This window comes from Glycine soja, chromosome 17 (genome assembly GCF_004193775.1).
Source record: "Glycine soja cultivar W05 chromosome 17, ASM419377v2, whole genome shotgun sequence".
In the NCBI taxonomy this organism is placed as follows: Eukaryota; Viridiplantae; Streptophyta; class Magnoliopsida; order Fabales; family Fabaceae; genus Glycine; species Glycine soja.
Genome location: NC_041018.1, coordinates 37,235,563 through 37,256,465, shown reverse-complemented (window position 1 = coordinate 37,256,465; position 20,903 = coordinate 37,235,563). Strand labels below are relative to the sequence as shown.

Genomic DNA, 20,903 nt, shown 5'->3' with positions numbered 1-20,903 from the left:
ATGTGCTGATTAGTTTATACTTTACTTTGCAAGCTAAAGATTCTGAGCCACCTCTTCACTTGTGAGTTTTCCCGCAAATTCTTGCTACAATAATAATAATAATCAAGTATAATGGAAGCTATGACACTATGGCCACATACACTACATGAATGAAACATAACTTGCTATGAATATCTATGACAGCTTATGTCTATTGTTCTCATTACAAACAGTACCAAAGCATTCCACCTTTTAAGTATCACAAGATATTCTCTAACTATAGAGTCTCTTTAACATCATTTAACATCAACTTTGTGGCACTGTGTTAGCTACTTAAGATCTTATGTGAAAACTTGACTACCCTCCTATATACAACTCAAGTCTACACTAGCATAGATAAGTTTAGAGTTAATAGTTTAAGCATTGACAATGTAAAGAGTTTTTACACTATCATTCAATCACAAATCAGCATGTAAGATAAGTTTTTCAACATTATAAGTAACTAGTAACTACTATAAAAGTCTTGATGATTGCTGATTTGTTAAAAGTATTTTACACCGATAAGAGTAATGTAGTTTACAAGTTATGTTTCTTATCTTTTACATCACAATCTTACTTTCCAAACTTGGACTACCAGGCATCTAATTGGATTAAAGGAACTCTTCCATTAGAAGAAAACTGTTGGAAACTTGCATTCACAACACAACAACAATGCGTGCTGCAGAGAAGTTAGTTGGAGCAAATGTCTCTACACAAAACAAACATGGCAGGTGAGCCAACATACCAACATGGAACCCCTATTTTAAGTACTTAATCGCCGACTTCATGCGTGAGAGAGTGTGGAGGGTGGCTACGGTTCTAATTTTTCTGAAATGTCAATCCAAAGTCCCTTAAACGGTTAAGCTCCGGCACCACAACTGTTGCAAGATCAGGCCTGTCCTTTTTGCTGAGCTCTGCACAACTCAATGAGAGTTTGGCAAATGCTAGAGCCTCTTCCAGTGGCACATCACTGATCATAATATCAAGCATTTCTGAGAATGTTTCCTTCTCAATTGCCCTCTTAACGTGGTGTGCAAGCCCCATTGGAGGCTTGGCTGTGATGATTTGTAGTAGCATTATCCCCAAGGAATAAATGTCTGATTTTTTTGTTAACCTTCCTGTTTGTTGGTACTCAGGATCAATGTAACAAAAGGTTCCAGCAGCTGCAGTCAAGTGATATTGTGTGACAGAATCAGCCACAGAAGGTGGAACTAATCTTGCAAGGCCTACATCACTTATTTTGCTCACAAAGTTCTTGTCCAACAGAATGTTGGAGGGTTTAAGGTCCCGGTGCACAATTGGCTCTGGCTTTGTTTGGTGAAGGAAAAGGAGTGCAGTTGCAATTTCAGCAGCTATTTCAAAACGTTTCCACCATGGAATTGGAGGGCTATTATTTTTCATCAACAATCTATCTTCTAAGCTGCCATTCTCCAAGTACTCATACACTAAGCATCCGTACTCAGGACACGCACCAAGGAGGAGGACCATGTTAGGATGCCTTATGCTGCATAATATCTCAACCTACACATGTCAGAAGGAAAATATATTTTGTGAAGATTGCATAAATACAAGAGTTTAATTTTGATACGCTATAAGTCAACAACCTTACATGGCAAAACATGATTGAATGACATTGTAAAAATGATTTTTACACCGACCATGCCCAAAAATTCAACTTCTTGCATAAAACCGTTATGCTATCAATACATTCTAAGTTAATTCTAAGCATAATCTTGCAGAATTCAGAAGTTTCTAGCAAAAGTAATGAAAGATAATCATTGTTTTGAGAAAGAGAAGTCAGTAATTATATTTATACATGTTATTCTTCTAAGGAGAGGCACTTGGACGTTGAATTTTGCATGTAAAGCATAATTGTTAGAGCATGCAAAGTTGCATATTAGCTTTGAAAACATTTCTAAGTGTTCAAGTTACTAAAAAGAGGTTAATTTTCATGCACTGTCAGTGTATATACTTTTATACCATCAACCAATTAAAGATTTTAATATAAGCCACAATGTACTCATGTAAACAGATTTTCTCATTTGAGTAAAATTCACTTTCAACATTCTTACTTTTTCCTCTTTTCTCCCCTCTAAACTGTGGACTCTAACACATATCATACCTCTTGTTGGAACTGCCTCCTTCCATGCGAAGCTTCAGGGTTTAAAATTTTGATTGCAACCGGAGTGTGATCAAGTTGGCCTCTAAACACAGGTCCATATCCACCTTCACCTACTTTCAATGATGGAGAGAACTTTTGAGTAGCCTCTTCAATATCCTTTATGCTGTATTTTCTGTACCTAGTATCGTTGTTGATCAACCGATTTAATGTTCTATCCTTCTCTTGTGCCTCTCTCCTAGCCTTGACCTCTAACTGAAATCTTTTTTGTGCTTCCTTTTCAACCATCTTAATGGCTTCCTCAGCTGCTTCCAAGGCAGCTTGAGCTTTAACTTTCTCCATTTCTACCGGTTCTAGAGCTGCCTCTTTAGGCAACTTAGTAGCTTCCTCAGATATACGTTCCTCCTTCCATTGGTTAATCTCCTTAGCCTGCCAATATGTATTGCACAACACCCTTTGAGTTGTTTCATTTAACACTTCATTTTGATTTCATCAAAGTATGATACTCAAGCTCCATTAGTCACTATCCTTATTTTCTTATTTGAGGATAAACATGTTTTTGTTGGTTCTCAAAAATATTTTAAAATATTTGATTTAGTCCCTATTAAAATTTAATACATTTTTAATTAGTCCCTGCATTTACCAAAAATTGATATGGTTTTAGTCCTTCATCAAGAATAATAAAAAAAAAAACATGTTTCTGGATAAATATAGGAAATAAAAATGTATCAAATTTTTATAAAGACTAAAGCAACATTTCAAAATATTTTGGGAAATAAAAACATATTTTGCCCTTCTTATTCATATCACATAGTAGTACCATTTTACAGAGAAGGAGTAATAGGTGTGGTTTTTTTGCATTACAATATGTAAATCATTTTAAGGGTAAGTTTTTTTTTTTTTTTTTCTATGCATGATGTGTTGAATGAGGACATAACTAGAGGTTTCTTCCTACAGTAATCACATAATTTACATCACCTTGTTTTGGGCTGAGCTGTACATGTCCATAGTTTGCTTCAATTTGAGCCTCAACATTTTCATCGCAGCTTCCAAATCTCCCTGGAATGAAGTAAAACAGTAAATATTCCATAGCCAAAAAAATTTACCACTTAAATTTACCATATTAACTTGACCACATAATGGTTCTAGTTTTACAACAAAGATAATCCAATTTATGAGGAGTTATAAGGTTGGTTTGGTACTAAAAGAAAAAGGAAGGGTGAAAAAAATCCTAAATTTGATTTCCTTCGCTAATAAAATACTAATAATTAATAATTAATATCTATCGAAAAAAATCTAATTTATGATAAACTCATTTTTTTGGGACACATACTAAGGAATCTGATGGAGAATCACTTTCAACCGAGCTGGGGCTAAATAGTGACCTCTGATTCGTTGACTGACCAGCTGAAGAACACCTTGGCATTTCAAGTAGAGTTGATCTTTCTGATCTTCCATTGGTGCTCCCTCTTCTATGTGAATGTGTCCTGTTTTCATTGTAGCCAAACCAAAATATGAAAAAGATTAAAGACCCCTTTTTACTTGTGAGTTTAATTTTTATGTACTGTGTCAATTAATTAAAAATTATCGCAAATATGATTTTACAAATAGTTGTTATTATGACTTTTAACATAATTATTATAAAAATTAACAAATTTATTATATTTAATTATTTACAATTGGACTATAATATAAAACTTATTACTAAATAAGAATAAAATAGAAAAAATTTGTAAATTTATATTGGAACATATTAACATTCGATAGAATAATACTAATAATAATATATTCAGAGACTAGTCTAAAAAAATTTATACTTTATATTTTAATTTTAGACTAATAATTAATATTAATCCGATATATTTTTCACATTTAGAAGAGTATGTTTATGTTTCTTCTTTATGAGTTTTTTTATTTATCTATATTAATCAAACTAGATACTAGATAGTTTACTAAGTTAACATTTTATGTATACTGTTTAATCAACTGAGTTAGATAGTATATTATATACATTGTTTCCTCATTACTTATATATTTCAGCATGGCATGTAATAATGTATATGGCAATTTGAAAGCTACTCATAAGTTTTAATTGTGCGGCACCTTACTACATTTTCTTTTGGTGGCGCAACCACGTTTATCATTGGGCGTATTGCTGGTCGAGCTCCCACTATCTTCCCTTTTGAAATTACGTACACTGAACTATAATCTGGTGCTGATTTCATCACGCCTGTTGACACATCGTGATGGCCTTTACATTTTCTGAGACAACTTAACCACCAAGAAACTTTAACACATTACATAATACATACATATATATATATATATATATATATATATATATATATATATATATATATATATATATTTGTACATGCAAAGGAAACATAAAATTGTCATGCATGCAAATGGCCAAATTTTAAGAGGACTAAGGTTATATTAAAAAATTAATATCAACACTTAACTTGCTTCCACTCCTCAGGTTCAGAGTTCGTGCCAAAGTACTCTTACACGAGTGAGTTGCACCAACGACTATAGTATTGACGCGATTTCTCTGTGCATATTCCACAATTCCTTTGACAACATCACTATCATCGATTACGGCTTCTTTCAACATAACCTGAAAGTTTCAAGTATCAAGTATCATCACCAACACGATTTAAAAATAAAAAAAAAATCACCAACACCATTTGATTGAATACGACAGAAATGAGAGTGCAAAATCACAAAAATGATCATTTATTTTTATGAATAAATAGTGTATTCACCAAGGGTGTAAAGAATTTTTAGACTATGATATCCAATCATAGATTCTCATAACCAATAAATTTATTAATTTTTATAATATTTATCTAAAGTGTGTTTGATTTAGAAGAAATTTTGTTAAATTAAAATAAAATATAAGAGGTGTGATCTCACAAACAAACTATAAAATTTCTATTGTAATATTATTTCTCACCTTCTAAACAAAAATACTCCTAAAGTTTAATTATTAATTCATTTGTGTCTTATACTTACACAATTCTCAGGTTTTAGTAAATTACTCATTTCAGTCCACACACATATATATTTTTAATCCATTTTAATTTGACCATTCAAAACTGTAAAAGCTAAAACAGATTGAAAAATATGTGGAAACAAAAACAGTTAAAATGTAAGACGAGTAATTTTTAAGTGCAGGGATAACAGTATATTTACAATGCCTGAGACTCTGAGTATGTTATTAAAATCTTCTTCAAATTGGTTAACTAAACGAATTAAACAAGAAATTAATTTCAGCTCAAATATCAATTACATACGATGTTGCCATGACACATGTGACGTAGGGGTTTGAAAACATGTGCTATATCGTCTTCGTCGGGAGGAAAAACGTTGGTGCCCTCATCTGCATGCATAGTTAAACATAAGTAACAAAAAAAAAAAAACACACACACACACAAATGAAGATATATATCACGACATAATGTAACGTAATATGGAGATACAGTATAAGAGAAAAACAGATCACAGATTCGATTTGTTCTGCTAACAAAATTAACATTTTAACACACTAATATTTGTCCATAGAAAAAAATAAAATAATGTAACGTAAAATTATAAAACCTAATCTAAAACTTATGAAATTAATTAGACATGTAAAGATATGAGGGTACCTACGATGAGGAATGTTTTTGTGCTTGACATGGACTGCAATGATGACTGGGTTATCAATGTGTTTAATTGTCCAACGGAAGGCATAGCCACTGTTCTTGTCTTTATCCACAGCCACCATGGTGACATTTAAGGGTGGTGGCGTTGTGGTGGTCCCACCATGGGAAGACATTATTATTGTCGTGGTCGTTGTCTGTCACCGCACTACACCGGCCACCGCAAGAAGGAGGAGGAGGAGCAGAGAAGCTCTTGGTTAGGTCCTTCTTCTTCTTCTTCTTCTTCTTCTTCTTCTTCTTCTTCTTCTTCTTCTTCTTCTTCTTCTTCTTCTTCTTCTTCTTCTTCTTCTTCTACGATTCCTAGCTAGCCGCCCTAGCTCTTGCGGTGATGCGAAGATGGAAATGAAACACTCCCATGCAATCTCATCGAAGATGGTGCACTCGAACACACGGACACAACTAAGGTTTCAACCTCATCCTTACGTTTTTTAGGCTCTTTTGACTATGCCTAACCCAAAAACAGAATTTTCTTTTTAGGTTAACGTTATCCTCTTCTATAAGGGTATCTTTTCTTTTTTCTAAATTTCAACTGTTGTCATTATTGCATAAATTAATTACTTATCTTGTGTTTAATTAAATCTGTGTAAAATTATCTTGCGCCAAGATAGATACACACATTAAGCCAGACTAGTCATCTTGACATTGAGGGACACTCCAGACCAAAAAATTACTTATTCTGGCTATATTATAGTAACATTTATTTTTGGTAGGCAATATAATATACAGAGTTATTATATATTAGTATCTAAATAATTTTAAAGGATTTTGGAGTGAAGACTTGAATGAGTTTTAGCACGTTAAAAAGGAAAAATTACTAGGTAGTTCAAAACAATCATATTTATGATTCCAATTAATAATAATATGATACGTATATAATTTAATATTTTAAATTGATTAAGATTACTTAAATTAAGAAATAAAATAATTAATTTTTATTGAGTAGTTACTTAGTATATCTCTTAATTTGTTAAATATATTTTTAATTATTCATGTGTTCCATGTTTATTGGTTGAGACCATGGATGGTGTGGTGGTCCTCCACCACCTAATAAATCTTTTACAATTTAAAAACCTAAACTATTTATAGGATAATGGGTTTGCTTTGTCGCAGGGGTATGCACGGGCAATGCATAGTACTATAACACCCTAAGGGTATTAACGTAACTAAGTTTAAATTTTTAAAGATGTGAAAATTAAATGAAAAACATTCATAGAACGTCATCATGCGGAAGTTAACAAATAAATTATAAAAGTATAACTTGATTCGATGTATTATACAAATATTGTAACAGTAATTCATTTACTTCCTTTAAATAAATAAATAAAATAAGATTAAGTCATCAATTTTTTCACTATATAAATTAATTTTTAAATTTTTTACAAAAATACATCTTTTGCTCTCATACACAAGAATCTTAACATAACAGTCGGAGGAGAAGTTCTAGAGAGTACCAGAAATGCTACCATTACTTATGGAGAACCCTAGAGTGACTACATCGAAATAAGGGATGAGTTACTCACGCTTGAAGATTAGAATGAAAATATATAGAGATCCCTAGAGGATCAACTCTAATAATAATAATAATAATAATAATAATAATATGTATGTAACTGGAAGTGGCGTTTCAATTTGACTTGCGCGTAGTGAATTAATTCTAACAATAAACATATGGTTTTTTTATGTTATCTTTTATGTTTTTCATAAGCAAAAACAAAATATTTAATTGATGTTAATGGTTTTTCTTGGAGTGAATTTGTAAAAAAAAGAATGTATTGGATTATATTTATTATGGTATGGAATCATCTAATTTTATGCATATCAGTAATTGAATTTCGTGTTGGATGATGATTGATGTTGGATACCTATATTTTATTGTAATAAACTGTAAATTAACTTTGCCCATTTGTCCTTATTTTCTCCAAGTTTGAATAATTATTTTAAAATGTTAATAGTCTAAACGGATTTGCAGCAGTAAAAATGTTGATACTTAGAGGCTTCCCTTAAAGGTGCAATATATATGTTTAATTCGTTATTATATTTGTAAATGCAGCAGTGGTAATATTCATATATATATATATATATATATATATATATATATATATATATATATATATATATATATATATATACTAGATTTTAAAAGTTGATTCCCCTGTATGTACATGCTTGTGAAGTACAAAGGAAAAGGAACAATCCAACTTAATTGATTCACTTTACGTAATTGTGATCCAGGTTCTTGCTTTTTAGTTATATATTGCTTAATAATAATTATTTTTGCTACACCTCAAATTAATGGTTGTAAAGGTTCTTTTTAATTGAAAATAATATAGTTTGATTTAAGTTATAAGTGTTTTTGCCATGTAAATATTACTACTAATGATATGTGTAAGATTCATGAGATATGATAAATTATTTTATTGAGATTGTGAAATTGTGATTGAGATTGTGTGTAAGTGATAATCATTTGCTATGTAATGAATTGTGAATTACATGGGTATAGAAATGTTGTATGTATTGAGTTATGAACTATGAATTATGTAATCACACAACTGTAAGACCCTCTAAGGACGATGAGTTAATGCGTGATGAGTTGTGATGGGTTCCACGGTGGGAACCCGACGAGTTTAATCACTTGAGGCATATTGAATTAAAATAGTTTTGAAAAATAATTGAGATTTTGAAAACAATTGAGTCTGCGTGTTAAAATTTTTTTCTGGGTTGGACTTAAATCAGGAGGGAGAGGCTCTGACGGACTCCTCGGAGTCTAGGCCTTGGGTGTAAATACATTCAGTTTGAATGTTCCTTTAAACTTGTGTTGATCCCATATGGTTGAAGCATTCTCGTAGAACAGAGTGACCTTGACTGGTCTCCCTATGATTTCACTTAGTGAGAGTAACCTGACTTACCCATTGTGAGGCATGTCCCGTCATGTACTCCAAGGCACTCGACGAGGTTTTTCACTAAAAAAAGGTACTAGATTGCATATAGGCTTGAGTCTAACGTATTTGTTGCATAACGCTTGTGTTTGACTTTCATTGAGTTAACAATTACTGTTTGATATTATTTTCTGGAGTGCGTGAACTTGAATGAGTGTGAATAATGTGTGTGATTTTGTGAAGTGATGTTATTTATATAAATTCAGCTCTAAGTATTATATGTTTCACATGCTCTAATGTTTTATTATATACAAATGAGATAACTCACTCTCGGTGTGTGTTTGTGTTTGGGCTGATTGCCATTTTGTTTCAGGTGAGCCAAAATATAATGAGTTTCATGCTGGAGATTGAGAGACTTAGCTTGTGATAGGGATATGCTCTGATAAGTGTGACATCGGGGCGTAAGATTTTACCTCATATGTTATAATTTCGTGAATGATATAATTGTGTTATATTTTCTGTTTTAGCTTTTGTTTTATATTTATTTAGAATAGGCGGCCTTGTTTTGAGTTGAGATAACTTTATTTTTTTACTCGAACAATTTCTACTATGATTTCACTAAGTGAATGTGAACCTTTTACCTTTTTGAATTAATTTAAATTAAATGTCTTTTAAAGAAGAAAAAAATAATTTCGCATGATATTATTTCTTTTTATTATTTATTTATATTTGTGAAGGTAGAGGATGTCACAAATATAACTTATTTCATGTAACATATATACATCATACAACATAAAATGAAATAGATATGGATATAAAACAACACAACACTCCATGCTCCAATGACACATGTAGTCACATGTTTTCCTGAAAATAAAGAAACTTAAAGGAGTGAGACATAATGTCTCAGTGAGTACTCTAAGGACTCCAAGGTTGTCTTAGAATCCTTTACTAGAACAATTCAATAATTTGCTTCTCATGATTTTACCTTTTTTCGGTCTCTATCAAACCCTATCATTTCTAAGGTTGGGTCTACATTCTTCAATCATAAAACATTTTCCTCTTATTTATTTCTTATATATGCTCATTCTAGTACATTGGTTCACTTTCATTAATATCTTAGGATTTATTCTTTAACTAGTAAGATACTTTCACATCTCTCTCTTGTTTAACATGACTTTCCTTATTAAGGATTTACTCCCTAACACTCACTTTACACCAGTTCATCCTTAGACGAAAAAATACATTCCAACATCTATACTCATATAGTGCATTCTGGGTATATCTCCCTCCATGTCCTTAACCTTACAACCACATATAATCACTTTATTAGTCACTATGATAATCATACATATTCTCAACACATCACACAAGTACAACATAGTGCATACATGGCACCCACGTCACAAAAACCACACAAGCTAGCAAATTCATAATGCACGTATCCAATGCGATGTTCTTTTTGTTTTTCTCATATGCATATGATACCAGTAAAACATTTATGAAAGAAGCTCGGAAGAATATGTAGTAGCAGACTCATATGATCCCATTAGTACGCTCTCATCTAAACAAAATTGTTGGCAGTACATCAGAGTTACTTAGTCTTGCAAGGATACTCCAGCCCATGGGATCAACTTGAGACACAAGGAGATTCCAAATTGGATACCCCCTAAGGACAGGGTAATACTTTAACTTATTCATGTCATCCCCAGTGAAGCTCGACCATATCCCCTGTCTTATAATCATATGCACATTTATGACACATTTATGATGCATGTCTCACACAATCATGCACAAGTGGTTCTATTGAACCTCACACCACACATAGTGAGCTCATTCTCACCCCCACATAGGCTAGATAACTCATGGCCAAAATACCACCTGAGCTCATATTTGCCCTGCATAGACTAGGTCACTTGTTGCAATGACATTTAATCATGAACCATCATAGCATGGTGGTCCCTGTTCCACATGAACTCAAGCTGCATATAAATAAATTCAAAACATTATCACGACATCACTTGATTCACCATGTGCACATGAATATCATTCATTACAATTCACACTTTAGAGATAAAGTAAAACATTAAATGATTCCACAACACTCATAAATCACCATTCAAGTTACAACATCAACACATGTATTCAATATCATCATTCAATCAAGTCATGCACATCTTAACTTTATGCCACACATCAATTATATCATCTACTTTGTATTACAATTGCTATAACATCTTTTAAGTTTTAAGTATTACTTCTATCATTTTCATTACGTGTCTATGACCACTTTGAGGTGTAACCACTATATTTATAATTATACTAATTCTATCAAGTTTCATTTTATCTTATTTTAAAGATAAGATGGTTGTCTACAACTTTTATGTTTACTTTGAAAGCTAGTTATGTAGTCTATTATGCCTAAAATTAGAAAGAATACAAATTGATTGTGTAATTCTGACAATTTGACCTTTGCTCACTAATACGAACTTATCTTGAGTTACACAACTTATTTTTTAGTGAAACCAACGTCATTAGTTAGCTAACATCTAGGGATACATATTTCATGAAGATCACTTTTCCTAGTTCAGGCCACACAACTCGTTAAGCGAGATCTTTTGCTCGCTTAAGCAAACTCAAAATCATGTCAAACCTCAATTCCCAATTTCACTTAAGCGATCAAGTTTGCTTAAGTGACCAGTGCATAACAACACTTCACGATTTTGGGTTTTTATGAACCCATTCATCCCTAATCATTCCTAACACTCATTATAAACTCCTAAACACTTGTACAACATATCCCAACCTTCAATCGTCCATAATCAAGCCTTAATCACTCATAATCATTCCAAAATCATCAATCCATAACCTAAAAAAAGAAAAGGGAAAGGGAAGAAACCATCCAAAAGGGTGGGGAAGACAAGTAGAACAACAAGAAACATAGAGGTAAGCTTAGGAAGGATGACAAAACACTCACCTAACTGAGGCACGAATGAGAGCTTCAAGCTTGAGTCTCCAACTCCCTTCTTCCTTTATCTTCTTTTTGTCCTCTTCTATCTTATTATTATTTTCTTTCTTTCTAACTCCAGTAACTAATAACCCTATCATGTCTCACTTTCTTCATTCTTATAAAACTTAGATGGTAAGAGTTTGGGTTGACTTAGCCCCTTATTGGGCCCTAGGCACTCTCTAGGTCCTATTATCTTGTGTTCACTAATCACCATCACTAGAGCATTTACAATAGTAATAAACATAATAATATTGATAATACAATAATACTAATAATAACGATATTAATAATAGAATAACAATAGTAGTGCTATCGTTATTATACAACTACTAACAATAACATATATATTGCAATAATAGAATCACCAACACAATATAACAAATAATAATAATAATATCAACAACCACAACATATTAATAATAATGTTAATAATGATATTAAGAATAACAATAAGTACACATGCACATGAATGTACACTCTTTTATAGCACATACATATGCTCAAAGCATAACTAATAACACAACATAACAAATAATAAAGTTACACGATTAATATAACAACAAGTTCCTCGTAATTAAGACTTTTCCTTAAGATGTAATACTAATACTCGAAACTTGTGATGTTAAACACAGGTTCGTGCATAATGTTCGGAGCATTGCTTGATCTTCACACCCCATGCATGGGGTTGTGCATATTTTCTCAGGCAGAGTTTGACATGCATGATCTGCATATAATTAAGCATTGGGTCGTTCTTATACAACTAGAGCCATTTCACCCCTTTTAAGCTGTTTTCTATTCCTTTAGAGGTTCCTAACGCATGCACCAATTTAGCACGAATTTATATTGCTCAAAATTATCAAAACGATACAACAAATTCCATTAGAATTAAGATGAAAATGGATTTTATCGCACCCCTACTACCACAATCACCACCCTCTTACCACTAATGTCACTAGTGCCACCACCATAGTTTTATAACGAGGTAAGATAAGATAAAATGGTTGACTAATTTTATTCATCTTTTTAATTTGCTACAACTCTTTAAAAACTAAAAACTTTACTAAAACAAATTTCATTTTTAAAAATCTCAGGACTAAAAATTTCAAAACCGCCCAAATAAGGCCTAAGTTAATATGATCTATTTTGACATCTATTTGTAAGTATTTCTTTTTTAAAATTTCATAATGAGAAAATAAATCATACTAATTAATATTTCCCTAAAAAATACAAATATAAGACTTGTGAAACACAATCTTAAATTATTTACAATTTTTTTATATCGAAACATGTTTTATTAATAATTTTTTATAGTAATTTTGTAAAAAATATTTTTATATTATTGCATTCAAATAACCTAAAATTTATAAAATAAAAAGTATTTTAATAATCATATAAGCATACCATGTTTTTTTTATTTTACATAAAAACTCTAAAATATATTATTTTAATGCAGTCTTTTTTTTTCTTATTTACCCAAAAACTTACATCTTTTAAAATTTAATCGATTGTCCTGGTATATAGAATATAAAAATAAAAAAAAATTTATATAAGAAGTAATATTTTTTCTTAACTAATTTGCTAAACTATTTTATTTTTCAAATAAACAAATATATAACTATTATAATGAGAATAATTCTATTTGATGTCATTTTTCTTCTGTAATTTTTATTCTAAACTATTATAAATCACTAAAATATTTTATTTTAACTTTTTTTATCTTTCAAAAATCACATCATATTATATAAGATAACTTTTGAGTTTAGGCATTTGTGCCTTTTTTTCATGAATAAATAATAAGGTTAATTGTATTGTTAAATTTTCATGTGAACTTTGTCTCTCAAATTTTATTTCTGTAATTTTGTGCCTTTCATAATTTTGTAATTTTATTACTTAAGTTTTTTTTTTATAAATTTTATCATTTAACTTTCAATATTTTACAAATTTTACTATATTTTTTTTTATTTTTATATATTTTATTATCACATCAATAAAAAATGATGTAAAAAATATTTTTTTATATTTTTAAAAAATATCGATTATAATCATAATTGATATAGAAAAATTACTTTCTGCATTGTTGTTATAACCGCTGCAAAAATAATTTTTCTATGCTGATTATAATTACAACGAATATCAGGAGTATCAATATAATTTTACAAAATCACCTTGATAAAGAAAAACTGTCGCGCTTGTGTGGGTAAAATTCACCAAAATAAAACTTGAAATGATAAAATTTATAAAATAACAAAATTGAAACATAAAATTTACGATTAAACCTAAATAATAAAAAAAAGAGGGAATTGAAATCCGAAACAAATTGATCGTAAAAAAAATAAAGAAATCAGAAACAAATCAAAAGTTGAAAACCCTCACACAGAAAGAGTGGTTTGTGCGGTGGTGAAGAAGCGTTCGGAATAGAAGAAGAAGATGTCGTCGGTTTACGTTCTAGAGCCTCCGACGAAGGGGAAGGTGGTGGTGAACACTACGCGCGGTCCTTTGGACATTGAGCTGTGGCCGAAAGAGGCTCCGAAGGCCGCGAGGAACTTCGTTCAGCTCTGCCTCGAAAACTATTACGACAACACCATCTTCCACCGCATCATCAAGGACTTCCTCGTCCAAAGCGGCGACCCCACCGGCACCGGCACCGGTGCTTCCCACGCGCTCTAATTCAGCCCCCTTCGTCTTTCATTTTTTTTCTTCCATATTCTTATCTCAAAAATTGAAACTAAGTGTGTGTGTGTGTGTGTGTGTGTGCGCGTGCGTGTGTTTGAGTGAGCATTTGCATAATTGATTTTAAATGATTTTTTCTTTTTTGCATTATTGATTTTGAAGTGAATTGATTTGTGTTTGAAATTTGGATGCGTTCTGATTCTGAAATCAAATTGGATGTAAAATTTAGTATGAAGTTTTTCAATCTTAAAGCAAAAGCTGCTTTTTATCACTCTAGATGTGTGATTGGATTAACGTTGGATTATTCGGAATCACGTTGAGATATAATAATCTCGTCGAAATATCAGTTAACGAGATTTTAGTTAAATGTTTACATGTTTAGTGCAGTTTACTCTGGAAGCAACAATTTTTTTCTTCATTTAGTGCATTGGAATTCGTTATTATGCATTGGAAATTTGGAATTTGTAAAAGTACTTTCCTAACTTTAATCCAAATAGTCTTATACATTGAAGAATTAGTTCTGGATTTTAAATGAATATGTTTTTGCATAATTGAAGATATGAGTGATCGTTTGCATGATTGATTTTAAATGAATTTGTTTTTGCATAATTGATTTTGAAGTGAATTGATTTATGTTTGGAAGTATTGTAATGTAAAATTTAGAGTGAAATTCTCAATCTAATGCAAAAGTTACTTTTTATCTCTTCAATGTGTGTATAGATTTACGTTGGATTGTTGGATTATTCATAATCATGTTGGTTGAAATATCTGTTAACGAGATTTTAGTTGAATGTTTACGTGTTTACTTGAAGAATTAATTCTGGATTCATAATTGATTGTAACTTGTAGCAACTTTAGGTTGCTTTGGATGTGTTTTTATCCTAAAAGCAAGTTTGATGTAAGACTTAGTGCAAGTTTTTCAATCAACACAGAAGCTACTTTTTATCACTTCCAGTGATACCAAGGTTTGGAGGCAAAATCAATTTGGCCTAACAGTAAACAAACATTTGTATTTTTGCTGAAATCACGTCTAACAGGAGGCAAATTAATTGATACTTCCCACCATGAGTAGTGTGTTTGGTTTTATGGTGATTTAAGGAAACCATGGTGTCCTGCCATGTTTTTTCACCACGCTAGCAAGTAGCTTTGAGGCTACCATGGTTTTTTAAACGTGATTCATCCACCATGTTTCCAAACATAATAACATATTTGTTCTGTTGTAGTAGCTAGCTAATGTGATTTATGGATGCCATGTGGTTTGTGACTTCTTCTGATTGTTTAGTGGTTTTTATAAACTAATTGTTGTTGTGTTGTTGTTGTAGGTGGTGAAAGCATTTATGGTGGTGTTTTTGCTGATGAGTTTCATTCACGTCTGAAATTCAAGCACAGAGGAATAGTTGCAATGGCCAATGCCGGAACTCTGAATTCCAATGGAAGTCAGTTTTTCATCACTCTCGACCGCTGTGATTGGCTTGATCGCAAGCATACCATTTTTGGAAAAGTAAGAGTTATTTGGTTCTAGAAAATGAATTTTGTTATCGTTTTCTATTTTAACTTTTAATTATTGATCCTTGTCACATTGGTTTTGCTTTAATTCTTGTCTTCAAAGATCTGTATTAGAAACAGTGAACATAAAAAATAAAATTGGAAACCATAGAGTGTTTTCTTCATTCTTTTCTATACTTTTGAAAATAGAAAAACAAAATGAAATGGTACTTTTATGATGACATTTGAAAAAATAAATTATATTGTAGCAAAAACTTTTCATTTTGTAATTTGTTAGGGATGCATTCATTGTTCTCTCTGTTATTTGACTTCAGGTGACGGGAGATACAATGTATAATCTTTTGAGGCTGGGTGAACTTGAAACTGATAAGAATGACCGGCCTTTAGATCCGCCGAAGATATTATCAGTTGAGGTTCGTTGTGCTTTTGATTGACATCGCTAAAAGATAATTTGAAGTTTGTGTTCAGTGAATGGAGAATTTAACCTCCCTAACATCTTAATATGCTTGTTCTAGGTGTTATGGAATCCATTTGAAGATATTGTTCCAAGAACACTTCAAAAACTTCAGATTGAAGCTAAAGCTGATACAAAAAATAAAGAGTCAGGGAAAAAAGGCGTAAAGTATGTTCAACCTCCTAGAAAATAAAAATGTCTTATAATTCAAATACTCAATGCAGAATGCTTACTCTCCAAGAAGCATGATGCTTATTTTTTTAAAATTCAAATTACAGAAAATTGAACTTGCTTTCATTTGGGGAAGAAGCTGAAGAAGAGGAAAAGGAATTGGCATCGGTGAAGCAAAAGATTAAGAGCAGTCACGATGTCTTGAACGATCCTCGTCTTCTAAAGGAAGATACTCTTAATAATGAACTGGTAATAAGGTCTAGTAAAAGTAGAACTCTTACTTGACACCTTGTATGCATTATTTGCAATTTTTTAGTACTTTATCTGTTAATAATTTGCACTTTGCAGTAGCTGCTTTTGGCTCACAGCTCCCAGAGTCCCAGTATTACCCATTCAATTGATAATTTCACCCTGAAAGTTCATATTTCAATGAAAACTAACAACATAAGTGTTACATCAAATGGCCGCACACATAAGATTGCTTGTATTTCTTGTTGCAGAGTTCATCAAGAAGAGATATGCAATTATCTGTAAGGGATGCACTTAACTCAAAGAAAGACGAGCCTCAGAAAGATTCAGATGCTGGTAGCATGGCATGTCTTAATTTCAGTGATGACGATGAAGCAGATTTTGATGCAAGAATGCGCATGCAAATACTCAAAAAGAGGAAGGAGTTGGGTGATCTCCCTCCCAAGCCAAAGTTGCGAAATGGTACCTCAAATTGTCTTTAATATTATATATTGTAGTTTGTTACATCTCAACCTCTGATCTAGGGAATGTTTCTGGTTCTACCTATGCAAGTTTCAATGATCTTATAACCATGACATTGTGCTATCAGAGTCACTGTCAGGCTGCCTTGTTTATTCCCTCTTCATCCCCAACAGAAGATAAATCTTTTAGAAATTATTGTGGCCACTTGATACTAATCCCATCTGTCAATTTGAAAACTAAACATAAAAATGATGTACTTTTGAAGTATCAACATTATGAAATTCAATTCTCACTCTTATGGTAATGCTTGTTGGATCAGTAGGGGTACAGAAAACATGTAGTAATAGTTAACATTTTGGAAATAGAATTAGAAAATATTGAATTGCACGGGGTGTGGTAGAATCAAGTCATTGAAATGACATCTGGCACTTGTCAAATGAGATCAAATAATGTACATGTATGGCATAAATATTTTAGTTGTAACAAATGAAAAAATGGTTAGAAGATGTAATGTTACTGTATGAGCAATTAATCGAGACACCCACAACTGCTAGTATATTGGATCTTTAGGTTCAGTGTAAAATGCAAATTTTAAAATTCCTTTTTGCTTTTTTAACATTCTAGGGGAATGTTTACTATATTTTGTAGTTACAAGAGCAAATGTAAATGACAACATGCAATAATGAAATAAATTTAATTACAACGGTAATGAATTGGGGATTAGTGGAATTTAGTATATAAATTTATAAATCTATGGCAGAAGTTTCTTATTTGTGCATGCTGTAATCGTTATATGTACCATACCAACACTTTAGCTGTTGATTCCTTTGAACAGCTTATGATATCGCTTTCTTTCTTTCTTTATATATATATATATATATATATATTTTTTTTTTTTTCGTATTCAAAATATATTTGGTATCAAGGCTCACCTTATTTTTAAATTTTTAATCAGCAGGAAGGTCCAGTCCAGAGAACCATGATACGTCGTCTGCAGCCAGGTAAAAATATTAACATTTGACATTCTGTTATGGCTTTCACATTATCTTTTAGCTGTTGTCACAAGAGTGTCAATGTGGATATTTGAATGGTGTTGGTTTATATTATAATATGATAAAAAAAAACAAATTTAGTTCTTTTGAATTGTATAATATTGCTGTGAAACAATAATGAACTATTAGGCTCGTTATGGGTAGCCTTTGGCCAATACTTACTCCATGTTTCTGCACTAGCATATTTGGGAACAAAGCTATTTGAACTTGTGGCCAAGGACCCAAGGTAGAGGCGATTATTAGATGGTTGTGCTTGGCTGCATATCACATTTAATTCACATAAGGAACTGTTCCTGTGCAATGAAAACACATTGTACTTGCGTGTTTATTCTTAATTGCATATAAGGATAATATTTCCTAAAGTAATCTTGTTCATTCTCCAGAGTTCCAGGATATGTATGGATTTTAATAAATGCCAGATATTTCTTGCATATAGATATCTATCTGATATTTGATATTTCTCCTAAGGAATGTTTGAGATTCCTAATTCATGGCTGCATTACCTGAGAAATCAACTGTAATCAGTTTACTTTTTTTGCTTCTGTTCTGGCTAGTGTTCATTATTTATTTAATTAACGGAGAAATATACTGTCAGTTATGTGCCAAAGAAATATTTTAAAGTGGCTTCTTGTTTGCCTTCTATTGCCTATGAAGTTTGCTTGCTTGGATTTCCAAATAGACTTATTGGATTTTCTAAATATCTGAGCTTGTTTTGTGGCTTTTACAATTATCCAAGCAGTTTGTAATTACTGTCTTAACCTCATTAAATTGTTGAATGTTTTCTTGTCAGGTCCAATGCTGTAAGTGTTGATGAGGATCAACCAAAGGTGGAAAAATTGTCCTTGAAGAAAAAGGGAGTTGGATCTGAAGCAAGAGCTGAACGAATGTCTAATGCAGATGCAGATTTGCAACTATTGAATCAAGCTGAGAGAGGAAGACAATTGCAGAAGCAGAAGAAACGCAGACTTCAAGGGCGTGAAGATGAAGTATGTTATGATTTTTTATTTATTTGTATGTTTTATCTTCTGTTTTCTTATTCCCTTTGTATTTTTTAAATTATTTTTTGGCTTGTGTTCTAGATTGTTCTAGACTATCAAGAAATGTGATTGATAGGGAATTATAGCTTGAGCCTGCTTGACTGATAATCTGCTGAGACATGTTAAGAGTAGTTGACTGGAAATTTCTAGATAAATGAGATTGACAGCTAATTGAACATTTGCTCAATTGCTGATGTCTGAAAACTCAGATTATGGGGTTAATATTTTGTTTCTACATTTCTAAAGACTATGGGTTCTTTTATAATATGTTTGCATATTTTCAATTGATTTTCATGAGTAACGCTGCTCCTTTTGTATCTCTATCTTTAGGTTCTGGCTAAACTTGAAAAATTTAAGAATTCTTTATCAGCAAAGGCGACACCCCCAACTGATGAATCTGAAGACGTTAGTAATGAGGAATTGTCAGACTGGAAAGGTGTTAGTTTAAAGTTTGCCCCACAGACTGGCAAGGTCAGTTTTCTCTTTGCGTTTCATCTCAATACATATAAAATCATTTTATTTTCCATCCACATCATGTGTCTTATCTATCTGAAACAATGCTTATCAACATGCAGAAAATCATTAAATTAGACACTTCTAATGAAATCTATGTAGTCATGTGCCAAGATATATACACTAATTTTATAATTTGAAATAATTCCTTTCTGAATTCAAACCACATCAGTACTTTTTTGCCACCTTAAATTTTGCCTGTAATTTTGTTGTAAATATGCAGGACCGCATGTCTCGCAATGAAGACCCAAACGACTATGTTGTGCATGACCCTCTTCTGGAGAAGGGGAAAGAGAAGTTCAATAGGATGATAGCCAAACAAAAGAGACGAGAACGAGAGTGGGCTGGGAGTTCCCTTACTTGACCTTACATGTGCCAACATGGCTGTGTAAATATACAAAGCTGATTGGTTTTCAAGGCTAGCACATCACTGTGCTGCTGGGAAAGTAAACTTGCCCTAATAGGAACCCAGGAGAAAAATGTTGCATTGAGGAGTTTAGCAAACATGGTTGGCAAGTACATTGATATTGGTGAGTGAGATGTGGGGTTACTCATGAAAGGACCTACTTTGAATTGTTCGTATTTTTGGTCCAATGTCAAAAGATGTATTGTGTAGATTTTAACACACCAAGTTGTTGTGTTTTATATATTTAGGATTCAAGAGAATATTGTATTATTGTGGAACTAACGATTTCGGCAGATGAAGTCGTTACTCAGAATTATGCTAGTTGAGATGGGTTTTACGTTGCACTATTTTATATGGGTATTCAAATTAATAGCATGTTTGGTAATGCATCATGCACATGGTTTTTCACATCGGATTAGAAGTTCCTAGTTCGAGATTTTATATTGGGCAAATGTTAACAGTGTCCTTAGGACATTAGTTAAAGAATAGGACATTACTTAAAGAATTAAAGAGAAATTTTTTTATCAGGATATTCAAAATTATGTTATTAATAAAAATTTTATGTTCTTCTATGATTTTTATCATAAATATTTTTTTCTTTTACTTTTTTAACCATGGTCTCAAAGGTACTATCAATACCCTTTATATTATAT

General features: G+C 31.8%; 2 protein-coding genes across 3 annotated transcripts; one reads left to right on the top strand and one right to left on the bottom strand.

Moving 5' to 3' along the window:
* Window positions 1-521: 521 nt before the first annotated feature.
* LOC114391722 (U-box domain-containing protein 52-like) lies at window positions 522-5,185 on the bottom strand. The gene is made up of 6 exons (XM_028352686.1): window positions 5,156-5,185; window positions 4,603-4,757; window positions 3,471-3,624; window positions 3,116-3,196; window positions 2,141-2,566; window positions 522-1,539 (listed from the first exon to the last, which is right to left on the bottom strand). Exons 1-6 carry the CDS (start codon window positions 5,183-5,185, stop codon window positions 838-840), a joined length of 1,548 nt encoding a protein of 515 aa, XP_028208487.1. The 3' UTR covers window positions 522-837.
* Window positions 5,186-14,057: 8,872 nt separating this feature from the next.
* LOC114393603 (peptidyl-prolyl cis-trans isomerase CYP57) lies at window positions 14,058-20,625 on the top strand. 2 transcript variants are annotated; one of them, XM_028354959.1, is made up of 10 exons: window positions 14,058-14,377; window positions 15,723-15,901; window positions 16,221-16,319; window positions 16,422-16,528; window positions 16,639-16,780; window positions 17,032-17,242; window positions 18,201-18,243; window positions 19,085-19,280; window positions 19,662-19,802; window positions 20,068-20,625. In XM_028354959.1, exons 1-10 carry the CDS (start codon window positions 14,158-14,160, stop codon window positions 20,206-20,208), a joined length of 1,479 nt encoding a protein of 492 aa, XP_028210760.1. In that variant the 5' UTR covers window positions 14,058-14,157; the 3' UTR covers window positions 20,209-20,625. The 2 variants fall into 2 exon arrangements, with proteins under 2 accessions (XP_028210760.1, XP_028210759.1); XM_028354958.1 differs by having other exon boundaries at window positions 14,059-14,377; window positions 18,198-18,243.
* Window positions 20,626-20,903: the final 278 nt, after the last annotated feature.

Excerpts from the sequence above, each read along its gene's own strand:
- LOC114391722 (XM_028352686.1), bottom strand. The coding sequence starts at position 5,185 with ATGAGTAATTTACTAAAACCTGAGAATTGT. Across the intron at positions 3,625-4,602 it reads AACCTGAGGAGTGGAAGCAA|GACACATTCACATAGAAGAG; the intron begins GTTAAGTGTTGA and ends CAATGAAAACAG. Across the intron at positions 1,540-2,140 it reads GGAGGCAGTTCCAACAAGAG|GTTGAGATATTATGCAGCAT; the intron begins GTATGATATGTG and ends TGACATGTGTAG.
- LOC114393603 (XM_028354958.1), top strand. The coding sequence starts at position 14,158 with ATGTCGTCGGTTTACGTTCTAGAGCCTCCGACGAAGGGGAAGGTGGTG. Across the intron at positions 16,320-16,421 it reads CGAAGATATTATCAGTTGAG|GTGTTATGGAATCCATTTGA; the intron begins GTTCGTTGTGCT and ends TGCTTGTTCTAG. Across the intron at positions 19,803-20,067 it reads TTGCCCCACAGACTGGCAAG|GACCGCATGTCTCGCAATGA; the intron begins GTCAGTTTTCTC and ends GTAAATATGCAG.